Here is a 22,556-nt window from a genome sequence, read left to right as displayed (position 1 = left end):
AATAGTGTTAGCGTACTAGGAGGCCCAATTCTACAGCGATCACAAGATATCTTGTTTACAGTGCACATTCTGAACGCAAGTATTTGAAAGTGTGCCTGTATGTGATAGTTAACAAAAAAGGGGGCTCAGTAATATAAAGTATTTGTAGTTAACAAAAAAGGAGGCTCGGTAAAATAAAGTATTTGCTAAGATCACACCCTTTCGGCGAGCAGGGCAGACAGGATTGATCCCAGGTTTTCCAATTTCATTCTGTGCAATTCAGCCACTAGCCTGCTTCTCTTTCTGACATTTAAGTTTAAAGCTCTGTCCTTAACTCTTAAACGATTTGATTAGAATGTGGTCTACTGGTAGACTTTTCATTTTCGGCAGCGTTAAATAGCACGAACCTTGCCTTAGGCCATGGGAGTGCTTTGTCACAAACACAGGCTATGTTACGTTTGGGTTTTTTCCGGGCACACGGATTTGCAGCAAGTCACACGATGCAGAACCGAGGCCAGGGCTTTGAACCTGTACGGCTCGAGAAAGAGTGCCTGGAGGAGGTGATAGTTAGCTCACTTGTTGGAACCCGATTCGCCACGATAAATTTTACTTATTATAATTTTGAGCCCTTTAAAATGGAGTTGATCTCCTGTCATTCCACTTTCGAAATTTCAAAGTCACCACTGCAAAACTATTAAAGTGCGCTAATTTTCCTGTAGTGCATACAGCTAGTACAAACTATGTGAACCGTCACCCCGTATGGTGTTTCTTTTAAAACAATCTCAGACGTTTTTGTGTTTAACTCGAGAGCAAAAGCGAAGTCATTTATCTCAGTTTAACCCATCAACACTGACCAGTCAAAAAATCTTCCCTCATAAATTAGAAGGATTTTATTGGAGAAACTGGCCGTCAATTGGCTCTGCGGTACATTATGAAATAATATGTATATGGCACTGCTGCCACCGTGTGGTCTTTCTCAATATAACAACACCATGTTTTGTCTGATAAGTCTCAGGGCTCCAAATAATTTGTCCTGCTGTAGTAGTATTAGTAGTAACTGAGGGAACCGATTGGTAATCATAACCATTTCATTATGACGTTTACCTTACTCTTACAATTTTTTTACAAGTTATTTTTAATTCGGTTATTTCATTTTTAATGGCTTACCCTTAAACTCCTAACTACTTATTTCCCCAATCTCTTCACTTTTGACCATTATATCTGTCACTGCTCGCCCTAAACTCCTTCATCCTTAAACCTTCATCCGTCCCTCATAAACCCCAAATCTTTCAGTCCTAACCGTTCACTCCTAAACCCTGTACCCTTAAACACTTCACGCTGAAACCCTTTACCCCTCAACATTCCACACTTCATCCATAACTCTATCCATCCTCAAACCATTCTTCCTTAAACTCTTCACTTTTGACGAAGGACCTGTTCACAATTCATGTGGTATTCTTTACCCTTCTTTCGTAAACCCATGACCATTCACCTGTAAACCCTTCATCTGTAAACCCTTTACCCCGAAACCTTTTGCCATTCAACCCTTAATGTGTCGCCTTCACCCCTACATATTTCACCCTTAAACAAGTCTTAATTCACCCTTAACCATTCTTTCCTAAACCCATAACATTTCACCCCTTAACCCTGTATCTCTTCACTCCCAAACTCCTCACCCATGAAACCCTCACCATTTCACCCCTAAATCCTTCACTTTTCAATTGTAAACCCTTCACTGTTCATACTAAACTCTTTACCGTTCACCCACAGATTCTTAGCCCTTTACATGTAAACCCTTCACCCATAAACCCTTCATCTTTCATTTATAAAAGCTTCGGCTTATATCCCTAAACTCTTCACCCCTCGTCTTCAAAGCATTCCTTTTCACTCCTTAAGCATTCACCTCCAAAACCATTCACTATTAAACCCATAACCTTTCACCTGTTAACTACATACATATAAAACCTTCGCTCTTTGCCCCCTAAGCCCCTAACCCCTTCATTCTTCACTCGTAAAGCCTTCAACCTTCACCATTCACGTCTAAACCATACCTCTTTGAACACTAAACCCTTCACCCTTAAACAAGCCACCATTAACTGAGTCACCCTTAATCCTTCACCCCTAGATAATTCATTATTCACTCATACATTCTTAACCATTCATCTCTCATCCCTAAACTCTTCCCCCTTAAAGCCCTCGGAGTTTAACATTTCACTTGTAACCCTTCAACCTTAAACCTGTCACCCTTACACTCTTCGCCCCTAAACCTTTTAACCTTAAATCCATCACCTCTACACACCTAACCCATAAACACTAACTCCTTCCCACCTAAATCCTTCATCCTTGTAGCCTTCACCCCTTAAGAGTTCATACTTCACCCATTGGCTCCCGTCATTCACCTTTAAACCATTCACCTTTAAACCTCTCACTCCTAAACCAGTGACCATTCACATTAAAACGTTACCCTTCACTTTTGACTCTCTGCTCCTAAACCATTACCCTTGAGCTCTAAACCCTTTGTAATTCTCCCTAAAACATATCAGCCTTTGTCCTTAAACTCTTCACCACTAAACCTTTCACACAAGTATTGAATATGGTGATACAAAAATGTTCAGAAACTGTTACTGAAAATGTGTCAGTTTTCTCGGAAGACAGAATGCCTTTCTAAATACACCACAAATGAAAACAAGATTCCACATTATCAGATTACACCAGCTTAACTCCAATTATGAAGCAACCTACTTGCATACCCCCCTCACTGTCAATTCTAAAGCCTCCGTTCATTCTTTTAACTAGTAGCCTTTAACCCTTTCACTCCTAAACCTGTCATCATTCAGACTAAAACCTTTACCTTTCACCTATGAAAGCCTGACCCTTCACCTGTAAAACTTTACCTTTTTACCCTGAACCCTTCGTTGTTCACCCCATAAACATATCAGCCTTTTCCCATAAACTCTTCACTCCTAATCCCTTGTCACATTCATTGAATGTAGTGATTCTAAAATGTTCAGAGGCTGTTACTGAAATTTTCTGTCTCCATTTTTTAAGAAGAGAGAATGCCTTTCTAAGGACACCACAAATGAACACCAGTTGCCATCCTATCAGAGTGCACTAGCTATACTCCTTTTCTGAACCATGACACTCATCCATTTCCAAAGCCTGCCTTTCAGCATAGAGCTCCTCAATATATCGGTCCTACCTCCCAGAAGGATTGGGTCTGAATTCTTAATGCCTAACTTTAAGAAATTGGGTTATTAGATGAAGGAGGTGAGTACCCACCACAAATAATAATCACAGTCCTTGTCAGGTTGAACCGCTAAAGTCACTAATTTAACCTGAGATCAGCCCCTGGTAGCTATGGCACAGAGCAGACAGGCCTAACCTAGAGGTAACATGTGAAGTATTTATGCAGTAAGTCACAATGCAAAACAATAAAAATCCCAAAATAAATTTGAAAAATGGCATACAATTTAATAAACAAAATTTCATCAAAATGACAAAATCTGGGAACCAGATAGATCATTTTCTGGAGTTTTATGTAGAAGTAACCTCAAGAAGCTCAAAGTGCCAATGATAGCCAGTGGTCATGGTAGAACAGGACATAGGCACAAATTGATGCTGACTGTGATGAAAGATGGATCTGATACACTAACCATGTTTATCATGGTCAAAGATTTTACCTTATGACTGTATTCACTTCAAGTCCCAAATCCACCACAAATGTGCCCTTCTAAACCCCCCCCAGGTCCTCAGAGAAGGCAATTAGCAAAGACTAGCAGGACAGTCCAGATACAGTTGTCTTAATCATCTTGGCAGGTGCAAGAAAAGACCTCTTGTAGCTTGCTATATCCCTGTAGTTTAAACAGGAGGTCAGCCTTATCACCATTGAAGTACACAGTTTTGTCCTGGATACTACAGAGAGAGCACAGCAAGTCCTTCAGGAATCTCAGGTTGCATACAGCAACTTTAGTTCTCTTCTGAGCTTTCTACGTCCTGAAAGTGTTCTGAATTGGGAACTTGGAGGTGGAATGTTTATGCCTGGCACAAGCTGGTGTGCGGGAATGATCCTTGGCAACATGTGAACTAATGGGATAAAAGTTCCATGGGCTTATCCTACACAATTTGAGCATTTTCGAGATGGTGGAAGTCTTCAGCCACACTAAACATGATCTATCAGGGCTGGGAATATGTGTAAGTGCACTATGGTAATCCTGGTGTCCGTCCACATCAAACACCAAAATCCATTTCGAGTAACCAGCCTGTGCAAACTCAGAACTCAAAAACAGAATTCTGGTAAAACGAAGCTGGATTTTCAGCACCCAGACATGGGATAAACAAGAATTGTTTTGGCATTCTGCATTCGCCCTTTGAAGTGTGCCACAAATATTATTTGTAACCCCAGCATACCTGTCAAACAGGATGTAACACTGTAATATGAAAAAGAGGCCAGACTGCTTGGGGGAGGACAAAAGAAGTGCCTTGTTCAAGTGTCAACTATCATTTGTCTGTGACAAGGAAGGCCTCTTTGAAGTGTGGCCTCTGTCATGTAAAAGTCTCCAGCAGACCTTTCAGGCATGATGTGGCATTAAGAAGGACTTGCCACTTTAATTTCAAGAAGGATCCTAACAGCCCTACTCTGCATATTCTGTCAGGATCAGATGGGTCATATCTACCCATTCATGTCATTCTGTTGTTTACTCCTGTGAGCAAGTTCACCCCTCCTCCATGCCTATTCAAATAACAATTAATGGTTCTTAGACGTGGGAGAGCAAAATGCAGATTTAGCTCCCCGGGACTTACGCAGGATAAAGGTAAGTTTCTAAAAGTTACTTTTGCATAATATTTAGTAAGAAAAAACAACTTCTTCATTGAATTGAATTTTTAATACCTATTAAAAATATTTTTTTAATTATTTGTCTAGGCAGTTCTATTCCTGAGATACAGTCTTAATAGTTAATTTTGCACCAAGTGTTTTCCATCCTTGCTAGAGTATAAATAGCTCGAAGGTGCTAGTCACCGTAAAGGCATGTTTAACATTACTTTTAAATTTTCCAACTTTAAAATACCATACACCATATCTTATGAGCAATAAGGCCCACTTTAAAAAGAAACAAGAAAAAGAAGACTTAAGCCTCTCAAAAAATGTGATTTGGACAGATTGAATTTGCAGTTTAAAACTGCACATCCAGGCTACAATGGTTGGCCTTGAGACCTTCTTTACAATGCCACTGCAATTGATGGTCTAACGAGTGCGTCAGTGCACTGGTAGCATTTAATTGACAGACCCTGGGTACCCTTCGTACCATATACTAGGGACGTATAGGCAAATCATAATAATCAGTCAGGTGAATAACAATTTTCTTATGTTGAAAGAAGGAGCACAAGCACTTTGCCCCTGGTTAGCGTGGAAAAGTGCACAGAGTTCTAAAGCCAGAAGAACTGGGTTTCAGCACAAATGGAAAAAAAATCAGAGTGACCCTGCAGAAAGGACAAATTTCAGACACTAACCTAAAAATGTAGTCTGTGTGTTCCCTGAACTGATTAGAAACTAACAGCTGTAGTATACATACACCCACGATTTATCAGCAGGCACAACAATCCTTTAAATCACTTTGCCAAAAAGACACACATACAAAACTAGATAAATTGTCATGTTTTTCTTTCACTATGTGCCAACAGTGCACTGACACAGCACTGCCAAGCCACCGCCCTGTTTACTCGTAGCCTAAATGTTCAAATACTGGTGTACTGCAGCTGTTCATTCTCACCTGCAATGTCATTCACAGCCACACACATCCTTTTTTCCTGGTGAAAAGGCCACAGAGTAATCTTGAAGCAATTGCACCAATTGATTTCCGCGTTACAAACAGGTTATTTCAGCAAGCGCATCAACCCACTGATCAACGTTATTGGAGTTGGTGCCGCCAACTAAATCTGTGAGTCCAAACAGTGCTGAAATGTTAGGGTAAAAATCTCAGGAAAGTCGGAGCTCTGCAGGGAAGTGGAGGGGGCCGAGCAGAAGCCGTGAACTGACGTGAATTGTATTCCGACACAGACATTACACAGACCAAAAGCACTCGGCTTCAAAGCGCTATCACTTCTCAACACCAAATGATCACTCTCCTAGTAAATGTACTCCCCGTTTTCACAGGCCAGATATCACACTGAAAACGAATGCTCACTTAATTACTCAAAGAAACATACATGTCCCAATCAGATATCAGATACTCTCTACACACGCGACATTCCAAAACAATACACATGCTCAACACGCAACAGCGAGGGGGCACCCAGACGTAACTATTAACTGTTAAATAATAATATTTTTTTCCTATGGGGCATGTGATAGTTAAGTGACACTTGCTGCATATACTCCAGGATGTATCCCTCCCTACTGGTTTTTCGAAAAATTCACTATTGTCGTGGTTTTTCACTGAACTGTGTTTCTTAAAGGAATTTAAAAAAAAAACTGAGAACAAAAAGGCGAGTTTTTTTTTTTAATACTGTAGATACTTATGTCTAGTTGCAGGTCAGCAGTGTGCTGCCCCTATTCTTGGCCTTTATCTTGACATATATCCGAATTTTGTTACTTGACATGGCCTATTTTATGTCCTAGACCTATCACTTTGAAATTTAGGTGACGCTAAACACTGGCCTTTTATCTTTAGGGCATCATCATCAGATTTCCAGTCTCAAATAGAAAATATTATTTAGTCCCAGGATCTTCCTGTAAAAAGGCTTTTTCTCTCTGTGTATCTAAAATTCAGCAAGAGATCGGGTAGGTAAATACTTGCTTTAGAAGTAGCCTTTGTCTTTAGCTGCAGCAACACAAGTTAGAAGTGATTTCATTTAGGTTTTTCAAACTTGCTCCTGTCTCTATTATGATTCTCTGGATTTCTCTATGATGCTGAGGGGATTGATTGACAAGTTATCTGGGCAAAAAAACATGCGAGGCCTAAATATCCTAAACCAAATTATTGTGAAGATAAATGCACACGGGTAAGTACATATTTTACAATACACATCTATGTAACATGAATACCTATCTACCTACCTATCCGTATCATTTCATGAACCTTCACGAAACGTTCCAAAAAGGCATTCCTTTTACTTTAACTCCTTCCTGGTAATTTCGGGTTGATCTGTCAATCATAGGTCGATAAAAAGGAAGCATCCCAAAATGCATTTTCCCCATACATTTTAAGGTTTAAAAAACTGTATATGCTGACAGTTGAGTTCAGAAGAGCTTGAGAGAGTCCTGCAGTCATGCGAAATAAAAAAATAAAGCAAACTGATTGGCCGAGGGGCTTTTTTCCATGTTGGCCTTCTCATTCTAGCAGATGCTCATACTGTGATTTGCTGACCCTCAAAATGAGTACAAATGTTGCGGCTGCGATGGCAGGACACAGGGACTTGCTGTCCCTGTCTCCCGAAAATTGGAAATTGGAAAAAATGAAGTATAAGGGGCTGAGTAGGGTTACCCTGAAACCTTGGACCATGGAGGGGGTCCCAGACGGAACCCCTTCCCTGGCTCAAATTTAAAGAAAATGTATATATATTTTGTTAGCTTTGATGATCCTGTGGGATTCACATGGCCCCTGGACTCAAGCGAGACTCCCACAGGAGCCAGGAACTTGATCACTCACACAGGACACTTGTAGGATTAAAAAAATATATTTTAAAAAGGAGGCTGGGCATGAGTGTCTGCAATGGGTTACTGCAAACAGGCTGTTGGCCATCCAGCCTTCAGCTGTGCGCTTCAAGCCTTTGACTGCCTGTGGCCAAACTCAAAGGGGAGTTAGCTCCCTACCAGAGGGTTGGATGCATGCCCTGACTATTGGCCAAGCCCTTTGGACATCCTCACACTGCCCACATATAACTTGTGCCCTAAAGTAACTATAAATCGCACTTTCTCTATGGACTGCTAATTGCACACACATTACATCACTCAATATGTGTTCTGTGACACCAATGACAACATCAAAGCAACATCTGAAATGACATAATTGATGAAAACCCTGCAAATCTGAAATTAAATCATTGATGACAGCAATCAATCAATCAACCAGGGCGATTTGTAAAGCGCAGTACTCACCCGTGAGGGTCTCAAGGCGCTGAGGTATGGAGGGGAAGAAGGAGGGGGGAGGTGCTGCTACTGCTTGACCAGCCAGGTCTTGAGGTTTCCTGAAGGTAAGGAGGTCTTTGGTCTGGCGCAGGTGGGTGGGAAGAGTGTTCCATGGTTTGGCGGCGAGGTGTGAAAATGATCTACCGCCGGTTGTAGTTCTGCAGACGCGTGGGACGGTTGCGAGTGTGAGGTCAGCGGTGCGGAGATGCAGGGTCGGGGTGTAGAAGGAGAGTCATTTGTTGAGGTATTCTGGTCCGGTGTTGTGCAGTGCGTTGTGAGCGTGTGTGAGGAGTTTGAAGGTGATTCTCTTGTTGACTGGGAGCCAGTGCAGGTATTTCAGGTGGTCTGGTATGTGGCAGTGGCGGGGGATGTCCAGGATGAGCCGTGCAGAGGCGTTCTGGATGCGTTGCAGCCTCTTCTGGAGTTTGGCCATGGTTCCTACGTAGAGGGCATTGCCGTAGTCCAGTTTGCTGCTTGCGAGGGCTTGGTTGACTGTTCTTCTGGTTATGGTGGGTATCCATTTGTAGATCTTTCGGAGCATGCGGAGGGAGTTGAAGCAGGAGGAGGAGATGGCGTTGACTTTCTGGGTCATGGATAGAGAGGGGTCCAAATGAATCCTAGGTTGTGTGCGTGGTCGGTGGGAGCCGTAGCTGTTCCGAGAGCGGCAGGCTACCAGGAGTCATCCCATGGGGAAGAGGTGGAGCCGAAGATAAGGACGTCCGTCTTGTCCGAATTGAGTTTGAGGCAGCTGCTCTTCATCCATTCAGCGATGGCCTTCATTCCTTCGAGGAGGTAGGTCTTGGCGGAGTACTTGGTGAGGGAGAGGATCAGCTGGGTGTCGTCGGCATATGAGATGATGTTGAGGTTGTGAGATCGGGTGATGTTTGCGAGCGGGTCTATGTAGATGTTGAAGAGTGTCAGGCTAAGGGACAAACCCTGGGGTACACTGCAGATGATTTCGGTAGCCTCCGAGCGGAATGGGGGGAGGCAGACTCTCTGGGTTCTGCCGGGGAGAAAGGAGGTGACCCAGTCCAGGGCTCTTCCGTGGATTCCAGCATTGCTGAGGTGTGAGCGTAGGGTGTGGTGGCAGACGGTGTCGAACACGGCCGAGAGGTCAAGGAGGATGAGGGCCGCAGTTTTGCCCCTGTCCAGTATGGTTCTGATGATGGCGGCGGCAAATAGGGCGGTTTCGGTGCTGTGGTTGCTGCGGAGTCCGAATTGGGAAGGGTCCAGGGTGCGGTTCTCCTCTAGGAAGCGGGTTAGTTGTCTGTTGACAGCCTAACCGATGACTTTTGCTGAGAAGGCGAGCAGGGAGATAGGCCAGAAGTTCTTGAGGTCCTTTGGGTCCGCCTTGGGTTTTTTGAGGAGGGCGTTGATCTCGGGGTGTTTCCAGCTCTCGGGGAAGGTGACAGACCCGAAGGAGCTGTTGATGATCTTCCGTAGTTGGGGTGCGATGATGGAGCTTGCTTTGTTGAGGATGTGGTGAGGGCAGGGGTCAGATAGAGAGCCGGAGTGGAAGGTGTTCATGATTTCGATGGTGTCATTGTCGTTGACGGGGGTCCAGGAGAGTAGGAGATTGGTCGAAGGTGAATCTGTGGTGTTGGTGGTTGCTGGTGGGGTCTGGGTGCTGAAGCTGTTGTGGATGTCTACAATCTTGCGGTGGAAGTAGGAGGCTAGGGTGTCGCAGAGGTCTTGAGATGGCTGGATGTTGTTGATGTTGGAGCTGGGGTTGGAGAGTTCCTTCACAACATTGAAGAGCTCCTTGCGGCTGTGTGCATTGTTGTGGATTCGGTCTTTGAAGGCGGTCCTTTTTGTAGCTCGGATGAGTTGGTGTTTTTGAAATCTGTGTGGTAGTCCAGAGTCTGATTTTGGCGCCACTTTCTTAGATTCGTGGAGGTCGGCGGTAAACCAAAAGGCCTTTCTGTCGGTGCGTCTATTGGAGGGATTCTTGATTGGAGCGAGAGTATTGGCACAGGTGTTGACCCATTGCCTGAAGTTACGGGCAGCTGCATCAGTGTCGGTGGTGTCGATGGTTGGGTTCTGGGAGAGGGTCATGATAAGTTGGTCTTCGGTGACCTTGTTCCAACTGCAGTGGGGGATCCGTTGTGGGTGGTGGTGTGTTGTGGGTTTCTTGAAGGAGAAGTGAATGCAGCGGTGGTCTGTCCAGTGAAGTTCGGTGGTGTGGCTGAAAGAGTCATAATTGCTGGCAGAGAAAATAGAGTTGAGTGTGTGTCCTGTGGAGTGGGTTTGTGTTGTGACAAGCTGTTTGAGGCCGAGGTTGGAGAGGTTGTTGAGCAGGGTGGCAGTGTTGTTGTTGGTTGTTGTTGGTATTCTCGAGGTGGAAGTTTAAGTCTCTGAGGAGTATGTAGTCAGTGGATGAGAGTGCATGCGTGCTGATGATGTCAGTAATGAAGTCGCTGAACTGCTGTCGTGGGCCGGGAGGCCTGTAGATGAGGGTCCCTCAAAGGGTGGTGTTTGGGTCAGTGTGGATTTGGAAGTGCAGGAGTTAGGCGGTGCTGAGGGTGTCTTCGGTGATGGTCGGGATCCTGAGGGTGTTCTTGTTGATAATGGCGATGCCTCCTCCTGGTTTGTTGGAATGGTCCCTGCGGGTGATCTTGTAGCCGTCCGGGATGGCTATGGCGATGTCAGGCGCTGAGGAGGGGTTCATCCATGTCTCGGTCAGGAAGGCGACGTCTGGGGGAGGCTGAGTCGAGTAGATTCCATAGCTCTACTACGTGCTTGTGGTCGGAGCGGGTGTTGAGAAGGATACATCTGAGATGGTTGCGTCCTGCCTTGGTGGGGTTGTCGTTGGTGTGGAGGCTGGTGAAGGTGCAGTTCCGGCAGGAGAAGGGTCCGCGGGTGGTCTGTGGGGAGGCTTGAAGGCAGGCGGAAGAGCGGCAGGTGTTGAGAGCGTGGAGGGTGGCTACGTCGTAGCGAAGACGTGCATGGTGGCGGTGGGGGGAATGGGAGCCAGGGGTTCTGGCGCTGGGTGCGGTCACGGCATGGACAAGCGCAGACGGGCTTGCCTTTGGGGAGCCTTCTGCACCCGCTGCGCTGCCATGCAGCGGCTGCCATTAAGTAGGGAGGTGGGGTTAGGAGAGGACAGCTGGGGGACAGGAGGGGGACGAAAAACGTCACGAAAAAGGGGGCAGACCCAATAAAGGGGGCGGGGCCGCAGGGTGCAGCAGCAGCGGGGGAGAGAGAAAGTGAGAGAAAGAGCAGAGTGAGAGAGAAACAAGGAAAAGGAGCACTAAGGGACAGTAGTGGAGTAGAGAGCAGATCAAAGCAAAGCAAAAGAAGGAGAGAGGCAGAAGGTAGCCTAGTAGAAAAGCAGAGCTCTCCCACTAGACACCAGGGATGAGGCGCAGGCAGAAGCCTGCCGGTGGAGGAGGGCCTCAAACTCCTGACAGGGGTCAGGAGTTCAGAGGAGCCAGGGAAAGGGCTCTATTTAGATGGTGGAGCCACGGGAGGCCAAGCAATGCACTGACCAGGTGATAGTGAATGGCGGTGGCACGGATTATAGTTAATTTACGGCACAAGATACTTGAGATAACTATAATTGGGGAATTTCAATGGTTTTGTTGGTTTAAAAAGGTATGTTTTGAGTGACATTTTCACCTAATGATTTCAACTCTTTAACCTTCGTTTTGTTTAGTGAAAATCCACCCAAGTTATATATCATACAAGAATACATGAGAAATGCACACTGAAGGTAATGAAGAAAATACTATTACATTTATAATTGGACAGGACAGTGCATTTCCATACACAGGCACCTAGAACCTAGTAGTACCTAGAATTTCTTTGAATGCTTCCCTTTGAAAGTATGTAAAAACCCTACCATCGAAGTTTTCAGGCTTTTTTAGCATACAAACAGATTTACACAGATTTACAGTTGCATTCAATTGCTCTAAGGCAAAATAGTTCAACTTTTTCCTCGCAAACCTAAGCTTTAAAAGTGGTTCATAAAGTGCCAGCACCCAGTATAGCAGCCATGTAACAACAAACATTTTTACAAAGCCACAAATGTTCCATAATACATAGAGTGGAGGCAGAATGAAATCAACACATGTATATATATATATATATATATATGTGTCTGTGTATATATGTGTGTATATACTGGATAGCCTACTACCCGTAGGCTTCACAGCGCTAGTCACAAACCATAGAGGTACAGACTGAGGGAAAAGCTTTAAAACAGCGAAGTTTTGAGTGAATGTTAGAAGGTAAGTTCTTGGCTAGTTAGTCGAAGACCAAGCAGAAGAGAATTCCACAGTATGGGTCCGAGATAAGCCGTAGACCTTCCACCCCATTTAGATTTTTTTACTCTGGGGATTGAGGCTAATGCGGTTGATGAAGACCTGAGCTGTCTACTGGGCTTATGGAAAGAAGCAAGGGACCTTAGAAGAGGGGGGCCTTTATTGTATAGTGCCATGTGGATACAACACAACGTTTTAAACTTTATACGTTGTTCCACTGGGAGCCAATGTAGAGAAGAAATGGCCAGTTTAGCAGATTCATGCCTAGGTATGTCAAAAAGGAGACAGGCAGCAGTGTTATATATATATATATGGCACATGTAGGCAGAATTAAGTGCAGTAAACCTATACTTACCTATTTATACTTACCTTCTTCATAAGTTGATTTTTGCCCCAGACGTTTACCCACTTCATTCTAACCTGGAGCCTTACTACAACTGATCACTCAGCTATAGTGGTACCTAGTAAATGTGGATCCACCAGAATGTATAGACCTCAGAATACTATGTTTCACAATGTAGTCAACCTAATTCTCCTACAAACATTGGATGGGATCTAAAGTTTCTGAAAAAGCATGAATGATAATAACAAGAACAGAAGGAAACTGTAAGTTCCAAGAGTTATGAAACTCATAACCTTTCTACTTGGGACATTTAACCGGTCTCCACTCCGGCCCTGATTATGAGTCAGGCGGAATTCCATGTGTAGATTCCCAGTAGCCGAAATTGCCATTACCGGCCAGAATGTCTGCATTCAATTCCTCCTATTACGAGACAGATCCCCTTGGAATGGGGAATAACTTTGCTGACATGGAATGACGTTGTGAAATTCTATATGGTATTCACTGCCCTGAGGGTTTTAAGGCTCCTAATAGCCACCTACTTTTAGCAGACATTAAATTATAGAAAAGGCTTCTCTGATGAGTAGGGGCGGAGGGAGGTAGAAAAAGCAAAGGGATACATAGTTTAATCGGGGGGGGCATTGAATTCTCTCTTCTTCCTAAATAAAAATTGTATAAGGGAGCAAGGGGTGTGGCTTGGCTGCTGTTGAATCCAAAGCGCCATGTGATTTTACCAGCTGGAATTACTATCTGGTAAAAATTGGGTCTGGTGTTTCCTCACTGGGGTCAGGAAAGCCAGACCAGTTGTGATCAGGTGGAGCAGAATGACATATGGTAATCCTGTTCCACTGTGTATATAAGTTAAATTCTGGTCACAAAGCTCAAGGGTTGTTTAATAGAGAGTGTGGTGATGTCTTTCCTTGCCTTTGTCGAGCACAGTGTGTTCCAAAACTATTTAATAACAGACAGATATGGATTACTTCAAAGAAAAGGTGTCTACCAAATGTGTGAAAATGGGGTTTATCTAGCTAGTGCCAATGGTAGGAAACATGGAGTACATGGGAGAGCAATAAAATGCTAAACAACACTATTTACAACTATTGTGATAATTCAGTATCTAATAAAAGTATACATTCCTTGTTTGTGTAAAGGTCATGACAGATAATAACTGTATTCATAATCGAAACAATTTATGAAAATATTTAGATTGGGGATGTCCAAAGTCAGTCCAAGAGAGCTGGACCCATGTTTGATTTTCAGGATAACCACTGACAATGTGAATGAGTTCCATGTAGGTTTTTTGTATATAAGTGTATCTTCTGTGAATATCCTGAAAACCTGGCATGGCTGCAGCCCTCCTGGACATCTGGTGGATAGTGCTGATTTAGAGTGTATCAATTAATGTAAAGAATGGCATCATAAACAATGTTAATGTGTTTCAAGGAAGATATAACTATCTGTGATTCCTTTTTGCCTTTTTATAACTTTCATCTCATCTGTAATCCATACCTCCTTTTCTTTCAGGGTCTTGGTTTGGTGGTGACTGGCACTCTCCCGGTGTTCAACTTGACTGAAGATCCTGGTAGTACTGGAAAGGTAGGAAACTCCACATTCACCGTTGACCATTCCTGGAATCACTCACCTACAAGCTTCAATCTCTCACATATTTAGTCTTTAGTAGGATCCGACTTTAAAGATTTACTGGTCAAGCCAGGCAGGATGCTAATGCTGGTGTCTTGAGCTCATCAATGACATTATTGAAACATGGTGGCTAGCCCCATATAAGTTATCTTTTATGTGACCTCTAGAGGATATCGGGTGTGTATTACATTATTTGTTGCACATATTCCTGATTGTCATTGTAGCATGCACACATCAGAAATGAAGATTGAAAAGGACAAGGTGAGGTACATACCTATTACTACACAAACGTAATTGCTTGCTTGATCTTCAGGGTCGAGTTCGTCAAAAGCCGAAATATACTAATTTTGAGAAGGTGGATCTCTTTCCCTTAAAATGGTTGGGAAGTTACCCCAATTAATATTTATTAATTAAAGGTAGTTTCTTCTAATCCACCAAATTATAACAACAACTATTGGACCAAACATGATACAGGCAAAACTTTAAGGTCCAGTGGTGTGGTTTTGAAAAGCATATCTAAAGTTTGTAAGTTATTAAAAATGGCAAATAATTTGCCAGACATGCTTTCAATAAAATTCTGAATTACTGAATTAAGTAAATGAAGAAGGTGAAAGAGAAATAAACCAATTTTTCTTCATTGCTTAATGCAAATCAATGTTTGAGTAAGTGATACAAAGCATATTTTCTCTCCAGAGACCAAACAGAGAGAACTGTTCTGAAGATCCAATTTACTCATTTTTGTTCAAAACCATGCAATATGGGCATTTGTAGTGTATGTAGTGTGCCAATTTCCCTTACTAGCTAATATTTTAGTCTTAACAGAATTTCAGATGCTGGTGGCACTCTGTACTTTCATGAATACCATATTGTATTTATAATTAGAAATAAGGACCATAAGTAAAGGATAACACCAGTAAGGACTAATATCTAATGACCATGGAAACATCCAAACATCCTAACCTACCATTAATTAAATAACACATTGGACCATATATCTTAACACATTAATTAAACACAGAGCACCTATAATACCCATTGTTATAGAGAAGCCAAAGCTCTCATCAAACTGCACAGCACTAGTAGAAAGACAATATTTTGAAAGCACTCTAGATAGGGCACTTTATATGCAGAAAATGGAGCATCTCTCTTCATACCAGTCTTCACACCATTTTGTGCAGTTGCACATTATTTTGTAACATACCAACCCTAGGGCACTTTACAAATGCAGAAAAATAAAGATGGATGTTTTTTCCCCCAGCATTTTCAGGTAAATCTGTACCCTCTGAACATTATCAGGATAGTGAAAGACTTATCACAAGTATTAACACAAAATGCAAATACATATGCCGCATGCTCCATTGACGATACAGAAATCAAATTGCTCACTATTTACATTCACTGTTTCAGAATCAGCTGATCCTTGGAGTGATGGGAATTGATGTGGCCCTGAATGACATTAAGAAGCTGACGCCTCGGTATAATGTACGTACGCAGCTCAGACCTCACCTCTTATAATTCATATAGTGCCTCACCAGCCATGCAAGGGAAGGACAATAATCTGTGCATGTGCTACTGTCTGCAACTGATAGCATAGACAGAGAGTCCAGTTCACACAGCTTCCAAAAGTTATAACTTCACCATTAAAAACTTAGGTGTTCCAAATACTGCACACTGAAGTGCCATTTTCTTTTGTAGAAGTACCAAAGATTATACAGATATTCTGCAGCTAAACTGCCACTTAGATATGAAGACACGCCTTTTTTCATTAAAATGGCAGGGCTTGGTTTTGCCCAAACTACTTCCTGCTCCTGGATGGTCCTGTGTGGGACATGCTGGAGCCAACAATAACAATGAATGAGGAGACTGCACCCTACCGCGATCACCAGGCAGTACCGGGGACAATGCAGTGTGCTGTGTCCATTGGGGGATTGTGGATGTGGGAGGGATGATGCACAGTGTGGCTATTCAGAGAGGCGGTGAAGGCAAAGCTGGGCCAGTATGAACTTATGGTTGGGAGAGTGCCAGAGTTTAGAGTATGAAGTGGGGGGAAAAAGTTGATATCAATCCACCCATTAAGCTTGTGGTGTGTTGCAGTAGACAAAACTATTTATTTTATCTCCAAAGAAGGACAGCTAAGTTTGCCTACCTCCTGTAGTTAACCTATAAATATGTAGACACACACATGAAGGGGTGAAAGTCTATTAAATTTGCACACCCCTGGTCCACAGTCTAAATGTGTGTGTTCACCAGCATTTATACTGCATTTCCCACACCTTTCTGGAATTTTAAATTTACATGTGGCTGATACAAGGGTATGTCTTACAGAAAGTGAGAGATAATGCATCACTGCTCACAATTGTAAAACAGAGTGTGTAGGGCAGCAAGTCCTTTAACTGAAAAATAGATTTGTAAAATTGCACATTTTACTCACCCTAGACACAAGTATTTCTGTGAGATGTGGAGGCTTTTCACATGAAGAGATTCAAAAAACAGGTGTGTACCAATAGTGTGTGTATACCATACTTTTCCATGGGCAAGTCGGCAAACTCAGCGGCAACACTCCCATACACCTAGAACTTTAATCCAGTGACCAGTCTTAAATCTCTGCAAGGTGCTGTGTATCACAAGATTGTTATTCCTGTCCTGGATGTTTGTGATTGTTGCTGTCTGGACTCCTCTTTATCTGGCTAAATATAATGAGATTCTCCGATTGCTTACCATTGCAGGGCGGGTAGGAGGTCGTCGGGGAAAAGGACTGGATAGAGTAGGATAAGTACAGGCGGTTGGAAGAATTGTATGTTTTGGTGATTCAGGGTTCAGGTGGAGGCTAGGCTGTGCTCCTGTCAGTAGCTCTTGTACCTGCGACGGTTTCCCCAGCATTGGCACCCAGTGAAACAAGGTCCTGTGTCTCCAGACCTGGAATTATTTGTTCTGGAGATAATTGGCTTCTTGTAACGGTCCAGGGCGGCTTCCCTCTTCACCAGAGGTAATGCTCTGTGGGAGATACAGCAACTGTTAATATGGACCTGAGTGATGTATCTCTACCCCCACTCCAATCAGGAGTCCAACTGCTAGGAGGTAGGGCCCACCTTGTGTTTCTGCCAGGCAAGCACCTATGATGGCAAACGTGGCTTGATCACATCATTTCCTTCTATCAAAGATGGCATTGGGCAATGAATGAAGGGTTAGGATTCTAGCCATACCTGGTAATGGAAGGTCAGTTGGATGTGGGTTTTTTGTTTAAGGTGACAGGAGATGTATGCTGGTCTGGTGTTCCGAGAGGGAGACCATGAGTGATGTGGTAATTCAGGAGGGGAAGGGGCTGTAGATGTGGCATTCCTTGTGTAGAAGGTGCTGAGGGTGTGGAATTCCCTGTGTACCCTAGAGTGTAGGGTTCCTGGTAGGCTTGTATGTGATGACATCTGAGCAGTGTAGGAGGTGTCTAGCAGGCAGTACTTCATGGATTTTTAGAGTGGCACCGAAACAAGGTTTATAGTTGTAATGCTTTTTTAATGCTTCCAATGTGTATGCCGTAATGCCACCAATTGCTCCTATTATAGTTAGTGTTCACTTGCTATTGTCATATTTTCATGCTACATTGTGGCTTAAACTCCATGCTGACTTTTTGTGGCTACCACCTTCCATAAAACTGGCTGATGCGTGAGTAGCTGCTGCCCATACCTTTGGCTGGGAGGGAGAGAGACACTTGTACAATAATGTCTGATTTGTTGCCTAATGCAACCATCAGATCACAAAAATGTCTTCTGTAGAAGACAGATATTGACAAAAATCTGGAAATACTACTGCAATAAGGAATAGGTCATTCCATCAAGGCCAACATGAACGAAATGACGTGGAGATAAGATTATGGTACATGTTACTTTATTTCATGCTCATTAAACATGTGGGTTATGCCATTCTAGCAACCTCCATAAATCCCCAAAGTTTTTCAGAATTCCATCCACTGAATACATTTACCTTCTGTTTTCTCTCTTAATGATCTCTCCACTTATCTAGGACATGAATTGCCTGCAAATATATACAGCTTGTCTTGCCAATTGAAAGTGCTTCTGCCCTGGTTATGATCCCTGACCTAAAACGATACCTTGGTTACAGAAGTGTTCATAATCTGGTGTACCTTGTGGGGGCAAACTGTGGAGATGTATTTTTGCTGTGGTGTTTGTGAAGTACACACCATTTCCACTGCACTGTTTAGCTTCATGAAAAAGGTGTCTTTGTTTTGTTTACCAGAACTCCTCAGAACAGTATCTCATCTTGGGGAGTTCTTCTGTGAAATACTATTTCATCCTGTGTTTCATGTATGTTTAAGTATGTGTCCTTGTTTATATTTACAAGTTGCTTCTAACATTCACTATTAGTGGTTTTACCTCTGAACGAATTCTTCTTCTAAAGTCAAAATGTTACATATACAGGGATCATGAGAGGTCAGTCATATTTTGTCCTCAAATAGTGTCTTCCCACGGGGGGTATGCCAAGGTGTTTTGGCATCATAGAGAAGATACTACTTTTGTGCCTGCCGCTTTCTGTTTTTTACTAACCCCTCTTCAGTAGATTCCTGCTTGGCAGATTCCAGCAGTTGTCTCAATAGGCATCCACGTAAAAATAGCCGTTTACATAACCTGGTGAACTTAGCACTCTACCTGATCTTTAAAACTTAATCCAACGGCCCCACAAATGCCATTGTAAATACCTGAAACTAACAAGGCACTGTGTTTTCATAATGAGACATGGAGGATTACAGGAAGCGTTAGCTGTTTTTCAAGAGTTCGATGGTGTCATCAAAGCCTTCTCACTTAACCACCTCTGTTCCCTGGAAATACAAAAGCATTTTCAACGCAGGAAATCTGCATGGAACAAACCAATTATCTTTAAACACTGCTATTATTGTTGTTTCTAGAGCAGATGCCCAGCTTGACCAGGTTGTGCTTTGCAAACAGTTGAAGCTATGTTTGATCCCTGCTGTACATTTGTTTTATGTCAATCTTTTTTTAATGCGCATCGTACACAACCAGATGGTATAGTGGTGCTGGAAGTGATTGTACAGTGAATCATTTTAAAGTAGTACACCGCTGACTGCAGATATAGCTCATAATGATGCTGCTGATTGGCAGGTGTGTTGAGCTGGTTACCTAGCAATGCTCCTTGGTAACTAACTGAAAGCTGACCGGTCCAGTGGACCAATCAAATGGTGGGCCCTTTTGGAAAACCCGCTGAAGAATGCAGAGCTGTGGAGAGGGAATACATAGAATTTGTTGCATTTACCACCATAAAGGTTCAGTAGAGAGACAAACCCTAGCAGCATGTTTTGTAAACGTGTCATTTTGATTGTGGTAATCCATAATTATTACGTTTAGAAATAATGTGCCATTATTTATTCATATACACAGTCTCTGGAGGAAAACAACCACAAGCTATAAAGTATAAGGTGAATCTAGGTAACGGAATGCTTTATCAATGAAATGCTGTTACAATAATACTGATAATATGTAAAGACCCTTTGTGATTGTGACCTCTTTGTTGATAAGTGCCTCTTATATTTTCTAATTTGCTTCACAGTTAGGTGCAAATGGTTACGTCTTTGCCTTGGACCTGAATGGATATGTTTTACTCCACCCGAATCTGCAACCTCAGGTGAGAAATCATTGTATCTAAAATCTCCAACCTCAGGTAAGATGTAGTCCCTGCCGAAATCTGAAAACTCTGTATTATTTTTCCTCCCAGATTTGAAACACCCCATAACCATTTCTAACTCATATGTATTCATTTTGAATTGATTCATCTTCCTAATATGTACAAACTCTGATAAAATACATTTTATCTACAATTTGCAAATGTAGAAACATCTACAAAAAATACAAACTCGAGTGAGTTCATCAGCTGTCCCAAATTTGTTAACAGAAATTACATTCGACATTTTTCACTTCATGTGAGTTGTCATTATTTTCTAAAATTACAGTTTTAGTTGAGAGTGTCTTAATTTGCCACATACACAACTTCAAATGGTATTTCATCTCCTCCCATATCTGCAAACTATGGGGTATATTCCTTTCCCGGATTTCAGGTTGTGTTCTGTGTTTGACAGATTTCTACCTTCTACAATTAAAGAGATAAAAGATCCTCAAACCTGACAAAACAGTCTTAATTCCACACTGGAGACTAGGACATCAGTGTTTTTGGGATTTCACTCTTTATTGCTAGTCTCTTTCTGTCTACCTGCAGAGTGATAATGTCCAAGCTTACCATCTTGTTCCAGTCTGTCCATGAAAGTCTCTCTTCAAGGAAAAGGACGTTATTTCTTATAAAGATCTGTTTTTGGGTCCTGGAGTGCGTGTGACAAGAGTGTTGTATCCCCAAGAATGTCTTGCTGTACCAGATGAGCAGAAGGGAAAGTATATTATTGTGTGAGAATCCCCAGACATGGACCTGAAGTATTTAATAAAGAAGGCCGTTGCTTTTAAATCAAATAATGAAATATGAACCATATCTATTTGGGACAATTGAATACTCCTGCTTGTGTTCTGGACATAAGATATTATTTCTGGCCTTTCTTCTGGCAATGAATATAAGAATACATTTCAAGGTTGGGGAGCAGTTAGAATCATACCAAGAATTCTTGTGATCAGAGAGGAACTCAAAACTTGCAAAATAAACAACCTTTGTGCTGCACTTCATCAGCATTTTCATCTTCCTCCTCTTCCGTAAATAATCCCTCTTTTACGGATGATCCAACAAATAAGAAGCAAAGGGTTCCTAGAGGTACTTTATTAACTAATATAGTCTAAATTATTGAACAGTGATAAATGCGTGAACAACATTTGGCCATTCTACAGATGTCAGCAGACGAACAGGAACACTTGTCGAAAGATCCCGTTTTACTAAAAAGGAATTAGCTCAACCGACATTGTTTAGGCTCATGCACTTGAGCACCAGCAACTAGACAATAATTATTGCTGATGTAGAATAGTATCATTAAAAAAAAAAGCCGATGCATGTTGATGTACCTGCTCATGTGTCACTGTGCATGCATACGTACGCATCATGATGCTGCAGTGGCACCAGCAGGGAGTGTTGGGGCACAAGGAAGGAGCAGGATGTTGGCTGCTGAGAACAGGAAGGGGAGAGGAAGTAACTGACACACTTGCAGGGAAGAAACATGATGAACACGGGGTGGGGAGATGAAGGGGAAGCAGCACACAGGAGCGAGCAAGAAAACACCTGCACTGCCATGGAGTGCTAAATAAAAAAGAAAAAAACGAGTTCCATTTATGGGGCTTGGAGGTCTACAAGTCATCCTATCAAAATGATGGTAAAGAAGCTATGCTCTTGGTAGGAGCAAACAAAATAAGAGGAAGGAAGGTCACTGAAAAAGAAGCAACCAAATGAGGTTAAAAGAAGGCCAACAAATGATCAGCCATGGGCTGACCCAAATTCTAATATGTAGACGTGATTACAAGTGCCTTCATAAATTGGTATCCCTTACACATGCACCTATTTGTGCAGGGATCATAGTTATGTGCAGTCAAATGTTTATCACACCAGAGTGCAGTGCAGTTTCACACTGAACTATATCTCAACAGTAATTACTGGGTGCGATAAAATTAGCACCCTTCGTTAAATTTCAGCAGGTCAGACATGGCATATTTAATACTGGAAAAAAAGCTCGTAGTTACTAAGACAGGATTTTGGTGTATTAAGCACCAAAATCTGCATGTTTGCTCTCATTACAAAGCAGAAATACTGTGATTTCACCAGTCATTGTATCAAGATTTGATTACTGGAATTCTCTTTATTTCAGGATCTCTACATTTCTTTTTCAAGGATTCCAGGTAGTTCAAATACCAGCTTCTAGATTTGTCAGTGTTTCACCATGTGTTTCATCTATTAGTGTTTAGTTCCCTGCTCGCCCGGCTTTATTGTTGCCCGATCAAAGTAGAATCTCTTTCAAAGTTTTTTTTTAGTTTACAAATGCCTATACTGTGAAGCTCCAGAGTTCTTAAAAATTCAAATCTGCAAATAAACCCCAACAGGCACCATTTGTTCATCTGCTGAATCACTTCTTAGCCAACCATCTCTCAAAAATATCAGCTGTGGAGGCTAAGCCTTTTCTACAATAGCACCCCATCCCTGGAACATCCTTCCTTTGGAGGTAAAAAATACCTCTCTCACATTCTTTTCAGGAAGAAACAAA

The 22,556-nt window shown here is 42.5% G+C and overlaps 1 protein-coding gene across 2 annotated transcripts in view; it reads left to right on the top strand.

The window, feature by feature from the left end:
- The window catches only part of CACNA2D2 (calcium voltage-gated channel auxiliary subunit alpha2delta 2), a 1,401,889-nt gene that overhangs the window by 1,188,279 nt on the left and 191,054 nt on the right, over nucleotides 1-22,556 (top strand). For both annotated transcript variants that reach the window (XM_069206762.1, XM_069206763.1), the window contains exons 16-18: nucleotides 14,231-14,302; nucleotides 15,755-15,829; nucleotides 19,925-19,999. In XM_069206762.1, the coding sequence (XP_069062863.1) occupies nucleotides 14,231-14,302; nucleotides 15,755-15,829; nucleotides 19,925-19,999 (222 nt within the window). The remainder of the gene's footprint in view (nucleotides 1-14,230; nucleotides 14,303-15,754; nucleotides 15,830-19,924; nucleotides 20,000-22,556) is intronic.

This window comes from Pleurodeles waltl, chromosome 9 (genome assembly GCF_031143425.1).
Source record: "Pleurodeles waltl isolate 20211129_DDA chromosome 9, aPleWal1.hap1.20221129, whole genome shotgun sequence".
Classification (NCBI taxonomy): domain Eukaryota; kingdom Metazoa; phylum Chordata; class Amphibia; order Caudata; family Salamandridae; genus Pleurodeles; species Pleurodeles waltl.
This window is presented reverse-complemented; position numbering and strand designations above follow the sequence as displayed.